At 38.8% G+C, this 18,626-nt stretch overlaps 1 protein-coding gene across 3 annotated transcripts in view; it reads right to left on the bottom strand.

Annotated features, from left to right (window-relative positions):
* The window catches only part of LOC307161661 (solute carrier family 22 member 23), a 55,989-nt gene extending 39,045 nt beyond the window's left edge, over window positions 1-16,944 (bottom strand). The window contains exons 1-2 of one of the 3 annotated variants that reach the window (XM_079876531.1): window positions 16,723-16,944; window positions 16,025-16,623 (exon numbers count right to left, since the gene is read on the bottom strand). In XM_079876531.1, the coding sequence (XP_079732657.1) occupies window positions 16,025-16,441 (417 nt within the window). In that variant the 5' untranslated portion in view covers window positions 16,442-16,623; window positions 16,723-16,944. Of the gene's footprint in view, window positions 1-16,024 lie in introns of all 3 variants that reach the window. The other 2 variants (XM_079876530.1, XM_079876529.1) reach the window with 2 other exon arrangements.
* Between the last annotated feature and the right edge of the window lie 1,682 nt (window positions 16,945-18,626).

Below are 18,626 nucleotides of genomic sequence, written 5' to 3'. Positions count from 1 at the left end.
TAAGTATCACGATAATATCGTATCGTGGCTCAAGTATCATGATAATATTGTATCGTGGCTCAAGTATCATATTAATATCATATCGTGGCTCAAGTATCATGATAAGATCGTATCGTGGCTCAAGTATCATGATAATATCGTATCGTGGCTCAAGTATCATATTAATATCGTATCGTGGCTCAAGTATCATGATAATATCGTATCGTGGCTCAAGTATCATGAAAATATCGTATCGTGGCTCAAGTATCACGATAATATCGTATCGTGGCTCAAGTATCACGATAATATTGTATCGTGGCTCAAGTATCATGATAATATTGTATCGTGGCTCAAGTATCATGATAATATTATATCGTGGCTCAAGTATCATATTAATATCGTATCGTGGCTCAAGTATCATGATAATATCGTATCGTGGCTCAAGTATCACGATCTTATCGCAATATCGCATCGTGGCTCAAGTATCACGATAATAATATCTTATCGTGGCTCAAGTATCATGATAATATTGTATCGTGGCTCAAGTATCATATTATATCGTATCGTGGCTCAAGTATCATGATAATATCGTATCGTGGCTTAAGTATCACGATAATATCGTATCGTGGCTCAAGTATCACGATATTATGGCAATATCGCATCGTGGCTCAAGTATCACGATAATATTGTATCGTGGCTCAAGTATCATGATAATATTGTATCGTGGCTCAAGTATCATATTAATATCGTATCGTGGCTCAAGTATCATGATAAGATCGTATCGTGGCTCAAGTATCATGATAATATCGTATCGTGGCTTAAGTATCACGATAATATCGTATCGTGGCTCAAGTATCATGATAAGATCGTATCGTGGCTCAAGTATCACGATAATATCATATCATGGATCAAGGATCACGAAATTATCGCAATATCGCATTGTGGCTCAAGTATCACGATAATATCGTATCGTGGCTTAAGTATCACGCTAATATCGTATTGTGGTTCAAGTATCACGATAATATCATATCGTGGCTCAAGTATCACGATAATATCGTATCGTGCTCAAGTATCACGATAATAACGCAATATCGCATCATGGCTCAAGTATCACGATAATATCGTATCGTGCTCAAGTATCACGATAATAACGCAATATCGCATCGTGGCTCAAGTATCACGATAATATCGTATCGTGGCTCAAGTATCACGATAATATCGCAATATCATATCATGACTCAAGCATCACGATAATATCTTATCGTGTGGCCTCTGGTGATTCCCAACCCTAAAGTCCATACATTGTTTTTTTGCTCTTGCAGATAACAAAAAAAAAACAACAACAGCATCTCCAACTGTTAAAGATTTGTGTTAAGACTGTGTTAAGAAGAGTGATTTGAAGGAAGGTGGGCATTATGCACAGTGATGGAAAGTAACTAATTACAAATACTTTCGTTACAGTACTTGAGTAGATTTTTAGATTGTTTCTACTTTCTTGAGTATAATTAAATTGTGGTACTTTTACTTTTACTTGAGTAGAATTAAAATAAAGTATTCAACTTCGCTACATTTATTTTTCACCAAAAGTACAGAGTACTTTGACAAAGGTGCCGACGGAGCAACAGAGCGAGCTTACATTTCACAAACACTTTTCAAACGACTGCGTGCGGTGGAGGCTGAGCCCTCAGCCCTGCACTTCAGCCAATAACAGACAGGTCTGACTCGGGTGCAAAACCAATCAAAACTTCCAGTCCAGCTGGGGGCGGGGCGTTCAAACCGCTTTGACATTCAATCACTGGCGCTCGTGTTTAGAATCCGTATTGCTAACGTTTCAATATTTTATTGAATATAAGTGAGCTATGCTCATATTCTGATTTTAAAATGTAATTGTGGCAACTCCTGAAATGGGTCATCCCATTGATATTACCAGAGCATTGAGCAGTTGAAGTAAATAAAAAACTCGGCTCATAACATGGACACCGTTATTGCTTGGACGGAGCAAGAACAATGTAAGTGTCTTGAAAACATTAACACAGTTCAACTGAAAGGTAAAGCTCGCCCTCTTTAACAATACAGTTAAACTAAATGTACGAAACAAACTTTGTACAAAGCTGAAAAACCCTCAACAACAGTGAAATAAGATCGCTTGATTTGTCTGTCAATCAGATGCATGTAAAAGCAATAGTAGGCTCCCAGCACATTTTCGGTAGAACGAAAAAAAGAGCATTTAATTTAAGGTTAACCATACCCCACTTAATTTATTTATTTTTTTACTGGCACTTTTTTATTCATGCTACATCTCTCTTTTTTATCGAACCTTTCACTTAACCTTCTTTAAAATATGAAATTATTCAAATAAAAACATTCAAATGATCTTACCTGGACTTACTTTTAAAGATTAGTAATAAAACATTTTCTCTTGACAACAGAGAAAGCTAATATGTTTGCTTAGCATACCGTCAAAAACTATAATTTATGAGTTTAATATCATGTTTTGCTTCAAAATCAAAATTACTTGAAATTACTTCTGTGGTTTCATGTGTGAGAATATATTATTTTATTCAATTCTATAATACAGGCTATGTTGATTAGCATTGCATTAATGGGTTAGTTCACCCAAAAATGAAAATTAGCCCATGATTTACTCACACATAATTAAATGTCCTGGCTCCTCCAAGTTTTATAATGGCAATGAATGGCTGGAAAAAATTTAAAACCCCAAAAAGTGCATCCATTCATGATAAAAAAAAAAAAAAAAAACTCCACATTGCTCCAGTGGGTTAATAAAGGCCTTCGGAAGCGAAGCCATGGGTTTTTGAAAAATACCCATATTTATAACTTTACAATCTAAAATAACTAGCTTTGCGCCACAAGAGTAAACTGTGACACATGCATGATGTAGAATATAGGAGTATCGTAAGCTTAGACGCCTCTCGTGGTTTAAACAAATAGGGCTGTGCAACAAACTGAAGCTCCTCTTCTATAATATATAGGGAGAGTAAATCAGGGGCTAATTTTCCTTTTTTGGTGAACTATCCCTTTAAAGACATAGATCATTCTTATGAAAATACCTAAGATATCGCTATCATGTGTTTGTCTTCATGTTTCTTCAGTCAAATGTCTCTATTTGCATGTTATATATCCATATAGGCATTTCCTGAAATGTCATAAGTGAATCATTCTATGAATCTCACTTGTGGACTTTCTGCGTGAGGTATGAATCAGTGTGTACTGGGCTTCCAGTATGAATGAAACAGAATTGACATGAGTGTTTAGCGCTCCATATCGCTATCATCTCCCCATTTTGGGTAAAAATAGAAAAATAATACTAAAGTACTTTGTAACGTAGTTACTTGAGTAGTTTTTAAGCAAACTACTTATTTACTCTTACTTGAGTCATATTATTTTTCAGTACTTCTACTTGTACTCAAGTAAATTATTACTTAAGTAGCAATACTTTTACTTAAGTACAATTATTTAGTACTCTTTCCACCACTGATTATGCAAAAGTGCAAACATATCCACATTGCTGTGATCAGATGCTTTATTAACTGCTGTTTTCTCATCGCTGTCATTTTTGTTGTGTTTATTTTGTAAATGACAGGAAAGAGCGCATATTCATCTAAACGTTGACAGCAAATCGCTGCAAAGGTACTTCAAACTTCTTTTTACCCCTAAATAAAGAATGAAACAGACCTTCGCCACGAGAATATCGGGGCATTAAAGCTGCTCTAAGTGATGTTGGGTGACGTCACTTCTTGTTGACATTCGAAGTATTGTCAAACAAAACGGAGGCAAGCTCGACCGTTTCGACCGAAAAAACGTGTGACATCGCCTAGAGCACCTTTAAGCAATTGCATACAGTAATGTGATGACAAACACACACAAACACACACACACACACACACACACACACACACACACACACACACACACACACACACACACACACACACACACACACACACACACACACACACAGAGAGAGACACAGACACACACGGGAGGAGAGGTTACACAGGAAGGGAACATACAATTTCTTCATAAAACATAAATAAAAAGTGAGATTTTTTTTGTTTTGTTTTTAAAGTTATAAGACTAAAGGTGGGGACACACCAAACCAACGCCAAAGAACTAGCACTGATGAAAGCCGACTAGAGCCAACGATGTTAAACACACCGAAAAAACTGTTTACTGACTCTCAAAAACATCCGGATGTTGCCCGATCGTCAGCTTGGTGTGTCCCGGCCTTAAGATAAGGGGATCATTCAGGGCCTTGGCTTGTTGCACTGCATGTGGGATTGGGAATGTGCTCTCTTGTTATCCATAGTTCTGTCTTCAAGAGAGAAAGACAGCAGAAGAGGTAATGAGAGAGAGAGAGAGAGAGAGAGAGAGAGAGAGAGAGAGAGAGAGAGAGAGAGAGAGAGAGAGCGAGAGAGAGAGAGCGAGAGAGAGAGGGCGAGGGCGAGAGGGAGAGAGAGGGAGAGAGGGAGAGAGAAAGAAAGAGAGAGAGAGAGAGAGAGAAAGGAAGAGAGAGAGAGAAAGGGGGAATTGTCTTTGCTGGTGTTAGAGGCAAAAAGGGCTTATTGTTTTTAGCCTGTGAAGATGTGTTACTGTCATAGTGCAATGAGAACAATGACAAACCATACATTGTATTTAGAGGGATTAATAACTGTAAACATGCAAATAAATCATAGTCAACTAGAGTAGATTCTATTCACAGATTTGTCAGAAATACAGTCAGTAGAAAAAAACTCAAATAAAAAAGAGAATCAAAGAAATCATCAACATAAGCAATTATCAAAATAGTTATCATTCCTAAATGAGGATAACATGATCTGTCTCTTCATGTACTACTAAAAGTACAGCAGCAGTAAAATATGTCTTCAGCAAACACACAAACGCATGAGGTACAAAACTAAAATACATATTACAGACCAATACCTTACAGACCATTTCCACATTCCAGAACTGTCAATTCTCTCTTTAGACTACACTATGGCATAAGAAAAATCTAATCCAACTTTTTGATAGGTTTGCTAAAGTGGTATTTTAAGACCCATATTCTTATCCATATACTGTCAGTTTATTTCTTTACGGTCAGTTTGAGTCCAGCTCATAAGTCTGAATAGATATCTGTGAATGTGCATGTTGCGTTTCAGACTAAAAGATCAAGTCACACCAACAGATAAAGGATCAGTGAGTTGATCTGAACAGCTGGGTAAATAAAGTGTGTGTGTGTGTGTGGGTGGACAGGACACGGCAGGACGGGACGCATGTGTGTGAACGGGTCTCTGCAGAAACTGGAGCTCAGGTTTCCATGTCCATCACTAGCTCAAAAACAACAGGACAGCTGGTTTATCAGAGGCTCGGATGGCAATTAATGTGCTTTAAAAAACCTCAAAAATCTGTGATGATGAACAATACACAACATCATCTGATCATCTTTCATCTGCACATTTTTTTAATGCCTGTTATGTGTAACAACTACAGTACGTTTAGGTTTCTATACTACTACTGTCAATAGCCACCTATTTTTACATTGATTTTGGGGTACGAAAAAAAACGCAGTATGGAAACACCAAGAGGCGCATTAAATCAAATATAATAAATGCATAAAAAGTACAATTGAGGCAGATATGTTTGTATCTGATGAGAAGACTTGCACATAAACTAAGTGGAATTGGATGTGATTGGATAACTGGACTAACCAGCGGACCAATGGCATCGCAGCATCATTTCAGTTTTCCTAGATCTTGAATAACTTTTTGGTGTAGCACAATCTGGGATTGCCTTATTCGTGAAAGAAACATGCATTTGTGCCTTATATTTGGACCAAAATTTGCCATGTTATGAGCGCAACTATAGCTATGTTTCCATCCACCTATTTTTATGTGCATTTTGGGATGTTGCATAAAAACGCTGGATGGTTATGCAAAAATACAAAACATGCTCATAAAAAACGTATGTGCTCACTTTTTCTCTGATAATATCTGCACATAAACTACGACGGAGACGTTTATCGAATAAATCCCTCGATGTGCAACAAAAACCTCATGTGACTTTGCCTCATCAGAGGCTGTGATTGGATAACTGGAGTAACCAGCGGACCAATGGCATCACAGCATCTCAAATGTTGGTTTGGTGTTTCTGAAACGCCGGAGTCGAAGTGTGTCATTAGAATGATTTGGTTTAATTCCCTCCAGAAGCATCTCACACACGAGTGTGTTCCCGAACACCAGCATCCCAACGCAAGAGAACATGACAGCGTTTACTGTGTTTCGTCTGACGCTCTGAGACACACTCGTTTATGATGGAGGAGGAAACGGCCTGATTGCAGAAACTTAGTTTATTACTGATATTTTACACCAATTTCCCAGGAAGTCACGGTTTTGTTCTCTTGAACACATGGGATGGAAATGATGCTTTTATTCGCAAATGTTTTACGCCATATACTAACTTTGTGCATAAATTAAAAATTCACAACTTTGGATGGAAACATTAACACTATTCAGAATGAACACTTTGAAATGTGCACTTCATAAGTTGTGCTGATCTGATGTCGGCTTCTCACACACACTTTCAACGAGGAGGGAAATCCCAGTCTCTAAATAAATAATCAATTAAACTGCATGTAGGAAGTACAGGCGGACTGCAGATATAAACACGGTGACTCGATGGGTAATGATTAAGGCATATTTGCTTATATGACGCCGCAGTGTCTATGACATCATCAGTACAATATGCCTGTGTCATAATAGTTCAGACCAACAACACAATTTCAACCCAGCATTATTCACATGTTCTTCAGAAACTGTTCAAATCTAGTTTGCTAAACCATTTTAATTGAGTAATTTTGATATTTCAGGAATTTCCAAAGTAAAGTTTTAGGCTTAATTTACTATTTGCTATATACACTCAAACCAACATTTATCCACACACCTTCAACATTTCTCACATTATTTCAGTTTATTCGCTATAGTTTAGAAAATGGTGATGAAATATGAGCAGAACTCAGTTGATATTTGACTGGTTTTGTCCGTCCTTCTGTTAGACTGTCTCACACATGAATTATGTTGAATATCTGTCAGCTGTTAAATTTAACTACACAATTAGATAATACCAGTTTAGCTCAACCAGTGACCAAGCAATGCTTCATTGTGTTCAGTCTGTGTGTGAAAAGAGCATTAGCAATTAAAGAAAACACACTTCAGCAAAACATGATCAGCTCAAAGTGTCCCAATCATTTTTGCTCCCAAATTTATATAAATGTCACTGGTAGTCACTGTTTGAAGAATTATTGGGTACAATATGTCACAGTTTACTTTATTTTGCTCTCCTCACTTACATAAATGAACTAGTGTCCTGCACACAATAGTGAAACAATATCAAAAATTATATCTGGTGTCTGAATAGTTTTTGGTTTGACTGTACACTAGGAATATGGATGCACAATATATCACATCGGCCAATAAATGTGCTTTTTAAATGTTATCTGTATCTTAGATTGTCTAAACATGTGACTCTATTATTTCTAGTTGACTGATGTGCAGTTAATATCCATGACACAGGCACTTCCACTCGACTTTGATGAGGGAGACTCACCCAGCAGGCATTACTGGTGTGTAGATGTGCAGGTGTGTAAGGTCATGTAAGTTTAGCATGAGTTGTGTTTGCAGCTTAAGGCTGTAATACACCACGACTTTTGCTCTGATTTTTGCAGTCAGCGCTAGTTGCTGCGAAGCAGAGTCCATCTGCAGATTTTGACCAGTCGGAGTTGGTCAACTCTCTCTCTCTCTCTCAAACTCACTCACTCACACACACACTTAAACACACTCACTCACACACGCTTAAACTCACTCACTCACATTCTCTCACTCACTCACATTCTCTCACTCACTCACTCACTCACATTCTCTCACTCACTCACATTCTCTCACTCACTCACTCACTCACATTCTCTCACTCACTCACTCACATTCTCTCACTCACTCACTCACTCACATTCTCTCACTCACATTCTCTCACTCACTCACATTCTCTCACTCACTCACTCACACTCACTCACTCACACACTCACTCACTCACTCACATTCTCTCACTCACTCACTCACTCACTCACACACTCACACACTCACTCACTCACTCACTCACTCACTCACTCACTCACTCACTCACTCACTCAGTCACTCAGTCACTCAGTCACTCAGTAAAAGCATAATGTCAGGATTAGCCCTCAAGTGTCCTCTGCTGCCTGAAGTTGATAATCTAATACACTCTAGAAGTAATTTAATCAAAATCTGCTAATCCAATAGGAAATCACTGACAGCATCTTCACTTCTATCATCCAAGCTACTTTTTACATTTAATATACTTGATTTCACAATCATTCATAGGCCTTGACTTATGGATGGCTTGAAAGTTGTTATACAGAATAAAATGATTATTTTCATTAAACAGGATAGTTTTATTTAGAGCAGTATTTTATCCTACATTGATAAAGACAGCGAGTTAAAGAAGCTCTAACAGTAAATCAACTTCATAAGAAAATATTCTAGAAGTTTCATTCATCAAGGGAATTGGTTCATGCAGTTTGATCACACTCACTCTCTCATCAATGAATCCAAACCCTTCAGGCCTGATCCTGCACTCGTCATCAGAATGCAACATTAGAGCCAAACTCCAGATCAAAAACCAGTCAAACCCAAACCAGTGAGAGAGTTCCTCCAGCTCTGCTTCTCCCAGTGATGTTCTCCTGTTCATCACCTCAGCTCATTAAAGCCGAAGCCCTCGGGCCTCAGAGGAAATTAGAAATCACTGAGGTTTCTCCCGATGGAGATCCCAGAATAAGAACATGCACTATTTTCAGGGACTTTTCCCACCAGCCCGCCTCAGTCCGAGGGAATCTCTCTTTCACACGCCAGAAGATAGATCAATATATCATTCATTTATGCCAATAATTCATTTTTATGCAACACCTTTGTATCTGGGTTCTCTTTCAAACACGACTGCATCATGTTAAACTGACTTGAAACGATTATGGTTTTCATGTTGAGTGTGTGTGTGTGTATCGAGTTGCTCAATCAAATATAGAAAACAGGATTTCCACTTCCCATCATGTTTTGTATGAGGCTGGATAGGGAGAGCAAATGTTGAAGTATAGTGTTATTTATTTCATGAATCTTTAGCAAGAAGAGAAAATGAAGCGACTTGTTGCTCTATGATGTTATTTACAAGAGTTTCTGGAGGATTTTCAGTGTGGTGAAGTGTGTCGAGTGTGTGTTTGGGTCGAGGATTTAATAAAAGAAAAGCAACTACTTTGGGAACAGCATGGATGTAACCAGTACCATCTTCTGCTGACCAACACTGAACATGAGTAAAGAAAAGCTAGATTTAGCTCTTCTTCTGAACTTGATTCATAAAGGATGAACTCTGCTAAACTTGGACAGGTCCAAATAACTTGATTCAATCGAGTTCATCCTACATGAAGGATTTGAGTCGAGATAATATGTGTCAGCCGTGTTGAAGCGCTATCCATGACCGAATCAAGTTATTTTTGTGCATATCTTTTTTTCGATCCTCTACTAACACATTCCTCTACAGGAACACATTCCTAAACATTGCAAAACCGATCATTCCACAGATTTTGAAGTATTATCATTCCTCACAGCTGGAATGAGCTTCTTTTTACCCAATGTGAAACTGTTACAAAACAACTCCAAATCATTCTCTTATGTGGAGCAGAGACTCCCAGTAAACCTGCTTCTCCTTAGGGATGTGCCAAGATCCACTGGGAGTTTAACGTTGTGCATATAATTACAGTGCATTTACAGGGAAACACTGTTATCAGAGAACTGAGAAATGCACGTCGAGGGTTATGAGAGTGCCGATAGCGTGCTGTACGTCAGTGTTTTAACAGTCAGCATGGCAGAGTTTGATTTTATCATTGACCTCATCGAGTCGGGAGTTCTTTGAGACTTTGTAAAGGATCTTGGGATGAATTTGGTGCAGGGTTATTATCGTTAACTAAACCTAAACCTATTAAAAACAACATATTAACATAATATTACAGTGGGTGTAGAAATACATTTTCAAACAGTTTTATTGCTGTGGTGTTTTTTGCAGCATGGGATAGTGCATTGTCCTGAATGAGAATCCTTTTATTTCTTTTTATACCATAGCAGAAAGAGCTCAGTTATAAAGTCCACATATCTTCCCAATATCCCAAATGTTGGAACATGGAGGACATCCACCAACCATCCAGAAACCCATCATCTACACCACCCATTGTAGCACAGCATTCGTCAGTCAATAAAACTATTTAAAGTCTTGATGTATTTCTGCACACACTGTAAAGGTTTCTCTTGGTGAGCTTTGGTAAGAGGTGGCTGAAATACAACTGAATTATGCTAAACAAACTGCTAATTATTACAACAGAAATAAAAAGCCTGTACAAATACTAGAAATCGTGAAATAATGGAAATTATTGGGAATCATGTAACAAACAGTACATTTAATTGATCTATTATACCTTTCATCGTTTTGGTCCAGAAATTCACGTTTTTGATGTTCTATTTTTGAATATGATGTCATTACGTTGCTGTCTTGCCGCCAGCCAATCGCTGCGTTGTTGATTGTGGTTTTGAGTATCGATATATCCGACCTTTCCAATGAACACAAGAATGCGCAGTAACCTCAGGCAACTTAATCCAGATATTTTAATCAAATCCGCAAATTCGTTTGAAGAACCAAAATAGCCAGGCAAATGGGAGGACACTATATGAATATGACTTCATGTCAAAAAGAAACTGTCCATCAGCAGTTTGGCACACTATAGGCAAGACGTTTCCAAGACCTGTCAAATGATTATTACAACGAAACTGTGTGTGCAATGCCACAAATCTGTACCAATATTTCAGACAGCGGCATAAAAACCTTCATGACCAATGCACGAGAGTCGACCGAGTCCCACAAAACAACAGACACAAGCACACCTCGAAGCCAACCTGACTCAACTGAACAAATATTGATCATTCGGGTATTTGAGAGCGTCATCCTTATGAGAGGAGCTCAAATGCTCAAGGAAATAACCAAAGCTATTGCATCACTTATGCAAAACATGGTGTCTGCGTACACCGTCAGAAAAGTCGGCTTCTAAAAGACGAACACTCAGCAAAAGACACCAATTGCCATCATACATTAATGTTTTGCTCTCCCATGTTGTAAACTTTTTCAGCAAAACCAGGAGACGTTTGGGATCACGTTCAAGAAGTTATTCTTTATTGAGGATGTTGCTGCAGTTCTTCCAATGTTGGATTACAAATTTATTAAATGTTTAATTTAGTTTGCAACAGTAAAAGTTGAGTATATTGAAGTTAGCATTTTAAGGTTAGGATAGGATAATGGTATAAACAGTTCCTGCCAGTCCTGTTTTCTCTATTGTGTTTTAAATGAGTTTTTAATGGCTCGAGCCAGTAGCTCCAAGACGCACCTTTTGGTCTTAAATGGCTCTGGGATGGCCCGTGGAACCAGAATTCCTGGCCAGTATCAGCATTTGAATAGGTATGCTGATTAAATTGATACTGGTAACACGCTGGGGTCTGGGGCGGGTTCCTTAACCTGTATACCTAATTTGCATGCTTTGTTCAACCTCAATGTAAATCCCTCCCCCTAAATGTCTATAAATTTGCAAGGCAACTGTATTGAGTTAGTCTTGATGATGATGAACTACAGACTACAGACTTAGAAGAAAAAATCTCTTCTGCTTATAAGATCCATCTCAAGTCTCCTGGTTTTTGCTTCCATGAAGGAATAATAAGTTCCCAACACCCATTAGACATGAAAAGCGTATGTTGGATTAGAGCTAAAGCTGGGGAAATACTACAAAACATGAAAACACATGAAAGCATGTAAACCCTTGAACCAGACTATTTTCTCAATCGGATTCATGAATAGTTGTATATTCTTATGTTTTATGTCATGCGAATATGCAGAGGTTTATTTACGTCACAAGACTTACGATCTGGTCAGTGGAGGAGAGGGGACTGAATATGTACTAAATATTTGCTAAGAAATAGCTCTTCTGGCATAAATGCCAGCTTTGTTTTTAGAGGTCATCATGGAAAGAATCCGTGGCGTTCTCCGGCTCGGACTTTATACGGAGCAGCAAGTGTCTATTAATACAGAAAACGGCTCAAATATACAGAAGACAGGCGCTTTGTACAAGATTACATTAGATTATAGTAAATGAGAAACAAACCCAGTGTCTGTGTTCAACATAGTTCTCAAATGTATTGAAATTGTTGTACTACTTGTTTTATCTTTAAAAGCAGAAAATGAGATCCATAAAGATTTAAATAAGTAAATCTATTATGCCCTTCTAAAAGTCCTGTTTTTGTGTTCAGGCTCTACTAGAACAGGTTTTCCTGCTTGAATGTTGATTATTTCCTCATATTCTCCATTGTTGCGGCTCCTCTCTTCCCAGTCTGTCAGTAACGCTCTGTTCACTTCCTGTCTCTATGAAGCCCCTCCTCCTGAAAAGCACACTGTGCTCTGATTGGTCGGCTGGATCAGTGTGCTGTGATTGGTCGAGCGCTTCGAGTGTTTGGGAAATGTCCCGCTCTTACCATAACCACCAGTTTAACACACTACTAACTAACTCAACCAGGCCCCGCCCCTTTATTCTGCGCATTAATTATTATAATGAGGAATATTGTGACGTTCCCGGAAGAAACTCAAGACTAGAATGGAGGCGTTTCAGGAGTTCAGAAACACTGACACTGATATAGAGAAGGAGCTTTTTTATGATCAAACAGCAACATTACACACTAAAGACAGATGAAGATGGAGAAAAGCAAAACAGATCCTGCCACTGGCTTGAGCAGAAACCAAGTGTTACTGTTTCCCCGAGAGCTGGAAGAAGGCAGAAGTTCAGCTTCTACATTACACACTCATTACAGCGCCTGACGAGGTGCTAAACAGGTTTTGGAGAACAGGGGTCATCGTCTCAGGTCTCTCAGCTGTAAAACACAACGCCCGATGCCTGTTGCATGAAGCTGGTTTCAGCAGATACCTAGATATGTTTGAGATTAGTTTGAGCAAACTCTGGTTTTTCAGGCTCAAGAAGGTGGATTGGTTTTTAGCAGGTTTAAATACCATGATAACTTACGCTACATGGCTAACCTGCTCCGCAACAGGTTATCCGCACACATAAGCTGGACCAATCAGCTGTGAGTAAAGTGACATGTGTCTGATGCAATAAAGCCCCGCCCCCTGTGTCTCTCGCTCCAATCACAGCAGCTTAGGGTGGATCAACTGTAGAGAGAACATTACCCATCCTTTGCTCCTAATTATTTATGATATTAATATTATATGAATTGTAATCATGTATTATTCATTTAACATACTCACATAATTAATCTTAACCTTTGCTTTTAAATTAAAGCTTTAATATAAGCTTTTAGACAAATTAAGCATACCTGTTTCTTTTGAGCTCTTTGTGAAACTATATAAATGATAAGGCCTATTACTTTGATTCACATCATGCATTGATGTAGTCAGATATTGTCCTTTAGCTGCTCCTCAAACTCTCACTGCAGCAGCGGTGTGTATTCCTGCCTTGGAAATGTGTATAATTACATGATATGTTTCATAATGATCTCTGATCTTGAGAAGAGAAGTGAATCAAGCCGACACTCTCCATGTTCCCTGTGATTGGCTGGTCACTGATGATGTCACTCTTTCAGCTGCACGCGCTTCAGAGTTAATCACAACCTCTGGATCAAACCTGAGAGCGTCTATACCGAGCTTTGTGAGCATGTTTAATCTGACCTAAACCCGGTTGGATTATGGTTTTGTCAACTCTAACCCTACTGTGAAACTCAGAGTTTGTTCAACTAGCTTCACGCAACAGGCCTCGGCATGGGGTCACTTCAGGAGTTCACAGATGCCCTTTCCAGCCAATACCGTCAGTGTGTCCAACCTGAAACCAATCCTTCATCCCTGAACACAGAGAACCGGCTGTGGAGGATGAGGACACTGGCCTGACAAACACTACAACACACACATGTACACACTAAATCAGTTAAACTATGGATGTGGGAACATTCCTGGCACCCAACAATACAAATACTGTCATCATTTACTCACACTCATGATGTTTTAAGACTTTCATTGAATAATGATATTTTTAATATCCTCTCATCATTTTTTGTCTATCCATTCAAAGTCTAGATAATAATCAATAGCTTTATAAAGTAAATAAAGACCATAATGATAAAGTAATCCACATTAATCAAGTGGTTAAATCCAAGTCTTCAGAAGAGATACGATCAGTTTCTATAACTATCAGTTTATTCTAGAGCTGGGCAGCGATTATTCGCGATTAATCGCATACAAAATAAAGGTTTGTGTTTACATAATATATGTGTGTGTACTGTGTATATTATTTTATAAATTCACACATATGCATGTATATATTTAAGAAATATTTGCATGTATATACTGTATATAAATATATACATAATTTATATTATATATATAAATATTTTATATATATATATATATATAAATAACATTTTTTTCTTAAATATATACATCCATGTTTGTGTATATATACAAAATAATATACACACTGTACACACACATATATTATGTAAACACAAACCTTTATTTTGGATGCGATTAATCGTTGCCCAGCACTAGATCGATCAGTTTATATAACCATCAGTTTATTCACATATGAACCTCGATAAACGCACATTCATAAAGCACATCAAATACAGTAACCAGAAGCTCAAACTTTCTTGACATGCAGGAAACAATGATGTTTTTCTCATGTGTCACGCATGTTTGAGCTTCTTTGATGTGCTTCATGTAAGGAACCTCGCATGTTTAAAAAGGTTTAAATGGCCTGCACATCTTTCCATATCTATTGCACATGTTTTGACAGACAGACTTGATAAAATTACACCCAATCAGACAGCATTTCTTTCCAAAGGCTACCCTGTTCCTGAAGCCCCTAAGAGAGCATTTTATAGTTTTGAGTTTATCAAGTGAGCTAATAAAATATCAACTCAACTTAATATCTCATGTCAAATCATCTTTAGATGAACCAAAAAAAGACTGACTGTCCAATATCTCCAACTCAATTTCAGAGGTCAGGTTAAAGAAACCAAATGCTGAATTCACATCACAGCATGTGTTCAAGCAGCTGTAACTCAACATATGGATCATAGTTTCTGAGTATATAAATAAACAATGGCTCACTTTTGACAGGCATGCCAACAGGCCATTGGTAAACTGACGCTTTTGTACAAGTTTGCTGATTCACGACCATGGCAGGCCATGTGCACGGCTTACCTACTTATTCACATTTGAGAAAACAACTTTTATAGTTTTTGATACTGACACAACTAATCGAAAATGTCTGTGTCCCCAGAGCTACTCATTGATCTGCCATCGTAATATGAGCATCCAGGCAGAGAATCTTCAAAAAAAGATGAAGATTATCTGGGGAAGGACATAATGTGACACTAATATGATAAACTCTTAAAGCCCATGGTGGCTTTTTCTTATCTCAGAAGGCTACTGTGTAATCCTTAGTGTTTGTTGACCCATATTCCTCATTGCACAACACACACTGACCGGCTAATGGAGGCCGAAGGGCAGGACAGCAGTGGTTAAAAGGGTGCTGTTGATTTATTTGGTGGTTATGTCACTGGTCAGCATGAGGGAACCCAGTGACATGACACCCCGTGACGGCTGTTCATGCAGATTACTCATATTCATCTCTGTCAGCAATGCCATTCTTCCCCTATAGTGTGTGTGTGTGTGTTTGTGTGTGTGTGTGTGTGTGTGTGTGTGTGAAGAGAGCTGTATTGCACGCTTTGTAAACAAACCCACCTTTACACATGCCCTCATATGGGTCCTCTTATCATGAAAATCGCACATTAAAGCTATGTTCTCTACATTTGAAACTGCCTGCCAGACCTGGAACTGCATGAATGTTGCTGTTTTACCCCTGTTTTCACACGCGCACTCTTACCTTGGTCACCACATTTCTCTCTAGTCCATTTTCCAGGTCATTCCCCGACGGCACACAGATGCACGGCGCCTCGGTGCCGCTGCTGTCATTACTGACGCCGGAGAGCATCTCGCGCGGCGCGACAGTCGCGAGCGCGTTGTTGTTGGGCTGCAGTCGCGCGCACGGTGTGTTCGGCTGAGGCTGAGCCAGGAGAAAATTGTCCGAAAACTGGCTGAAGCCAATGAAAATGGCCGGGATACATGTTAAAACGATCAGCTGTTTCTGATACTTCCCGAAGCCGCCCACGCTAGGCAGGACGCGGGCGTCGATCTGCGTGAGTAAGCCGGGCGCGTTGCTGGTTTCGGGGGTGACGAAGCCGTTCTCCGGTGGATGAGGCTCGATGTCCAGCTGAGACACGGCCATCACCGTCTCACACATACTGCGGCAAACACACACACTCCCTGCGTTCACACCGATCAAACGCACGGAGAGCTTCGCGTGCGGTGCTCAGGGAGTGGTTTGCGTGTCTTCACCCGTTCACAAAGCGTCACGGACTGTTCGCGATCAATCAATAGAGTAAAGTCACCGGCTCGGCCCACTCTCGGTCTCCAAACGCGTTCCTGTAGTCGAGAAGAAAAACAACAACAGTGTTCAAAGACAGAGATTCAATTCCGCGTCCATTTCCAGCATTCACTCACTCACAGCCACAGGTAACACACCTGTCCAGACACACACACACACAGACCCGCTGCGCGTGACATTACACTGAGACACGCGTCATGATCCACTCACGCGCTCAGGAATCTGTCTTCTGACGCGAGTGTTTTAACGCGTTCCGTCGCGCTCTCCGGTGATGATCCGGACCGAGCGATGGCGGATCTCAGATCAACACCCCCGTCAACACGCACTCACTGCTGGCATTCATTAAAACTGTGTGTGTGTGTGTGTGTGTGTGTGTGTGTGTGTGTGTGTGCTCAACTTCTGCTCAGCGGGTTCTGAGTATAGCCTGTAATAGCTAGGCCTACTTGTTGTTTTAGAGGAAACATTATGTTAAAGAACCAAGCAATTAATGCTCTTTAATAATAGCCTAATAATTTAATCAAATCTTTTAGTGCGAGGGTGATACTGCTGGTTTCATTATGCAGTAATTGCTGCTCTCTACTGGCCAAACTGGTTGCAAGACTATTTAAATGACAATACATAAGTCAACCAAGTCTGAGCGGCTGAGTCTAGTGTTAAACAAGACCAAAGATTGTTTTTATTTAGCCTTATGTTACGCTGCATTGAACATAAAAATGCAATTAATAAAAAATGTAATGTTTTACACAGGTAGGCTTATGCATTAAAGTAATTTGTTTTGTGTAACACACACACACACACACACACACACACACACACACACACACACACACACACACACACACACACACACACATATATATATTTAGTCAAGTCACCTTCATTTATATAGCAGTTTTAACAATATAAATGGTTTCAAAGCAGTTTTACAGTGATAATAAGAAATTAAAGTAACCGAGATTGTGTGTGTCTGTGTGTTTTAAACCGAAACTGTTCTAATATTTGTGGATTAGCATAATTTAAATAAGCCTGCCATCTAGTGGTGACAGTAGAGTAGTGGTTATAGTGTTACAGGATTTAAAAAAAAAAAAAATTTCAGTAGTTTATAATGTATTTATGTTTCCAGAAGTTGAATTGAACACTGAAATGTGGATTGAAAGGCAGTGGTTGGGACTCTTATTAACATGTGCATGGTTTGCTTGGAGAACATGTTCTTACTTGTATTCACATTCAGTATATGTTAAATTCATTGCAGCACTGCCTCTTATTTGATTTTTGTTGTATTTTATGAATTCCTCTAGGGCAGACTGGGGCAGTTCAGTTCCTTTATGTTTTTCGCATTGATATCAGCCCTGGCTTTTGTTATGTTTGCGGTCAGTGTGTGAATGTTCAGAAAAGAGATGCTGGACACACCCTTTCATTAAAGTCCTCAACCTTCGATCCCAGCCGTGAGTCATAAACACACTCATGTGATATAGAGCAGACACTTGTGCTTATTTATGGACTTATTTTACAGTTTTCTCAACAGTCTCCGATTAAAAATACAAATACTGTATAGAGGAGGCTGTTGCTGTGAATCACACAGGCAGGCTCTTACAAATGTTACGTCTCGGTAATGATAAGGTTTTGATTTAAACATCCAAATGAAATGCTTGTGGTTTGTATGTTGTTGTTTTGTTGGTAACACAATTAAACCACCTTGGCATTAAGACAAAAGCTATCACGGCAGAGACTGGTTTTTGTTCCCATGGGTTTTGCAGGTTGGATAGGAAATATAATATTATACTTTTAGGTTACTTTTTATTTCGATAGTCCAATTTAGAGATTCTTCTAACTATAAGTAACTTTGCAACTACATGTCACCTAACTCACATTAATTTGCAACTACATGTTAATTAATTCTCATTAATTTGCAACTAACTCCTCCATTTGCAACTACATGTCAACTATCATTAATTTGCAACTGCATGTAAACTAACTCATTAATATGCAACTACATGTCAACTATAATTAATTTGCAACTGCATGTCAACTACCTCTCATT

The sequence above is a fragment of the Squalius cephalus genome (genome assembly GCF_949319135.1).
Source record: "Squalius cephalus genome assembly, chromosome: 7".
NCBI lineage: Eukaryota > Metazoa > Chordata > Actinopteri > Cypriniformes > Leuciscidae > Squalius > Squalius cephalus.
The sequence above is the reverse complement of the archived record's forward strand: the minus strand, read 5'-3'. Positions and strand labels throughout refer to the sequence as shown.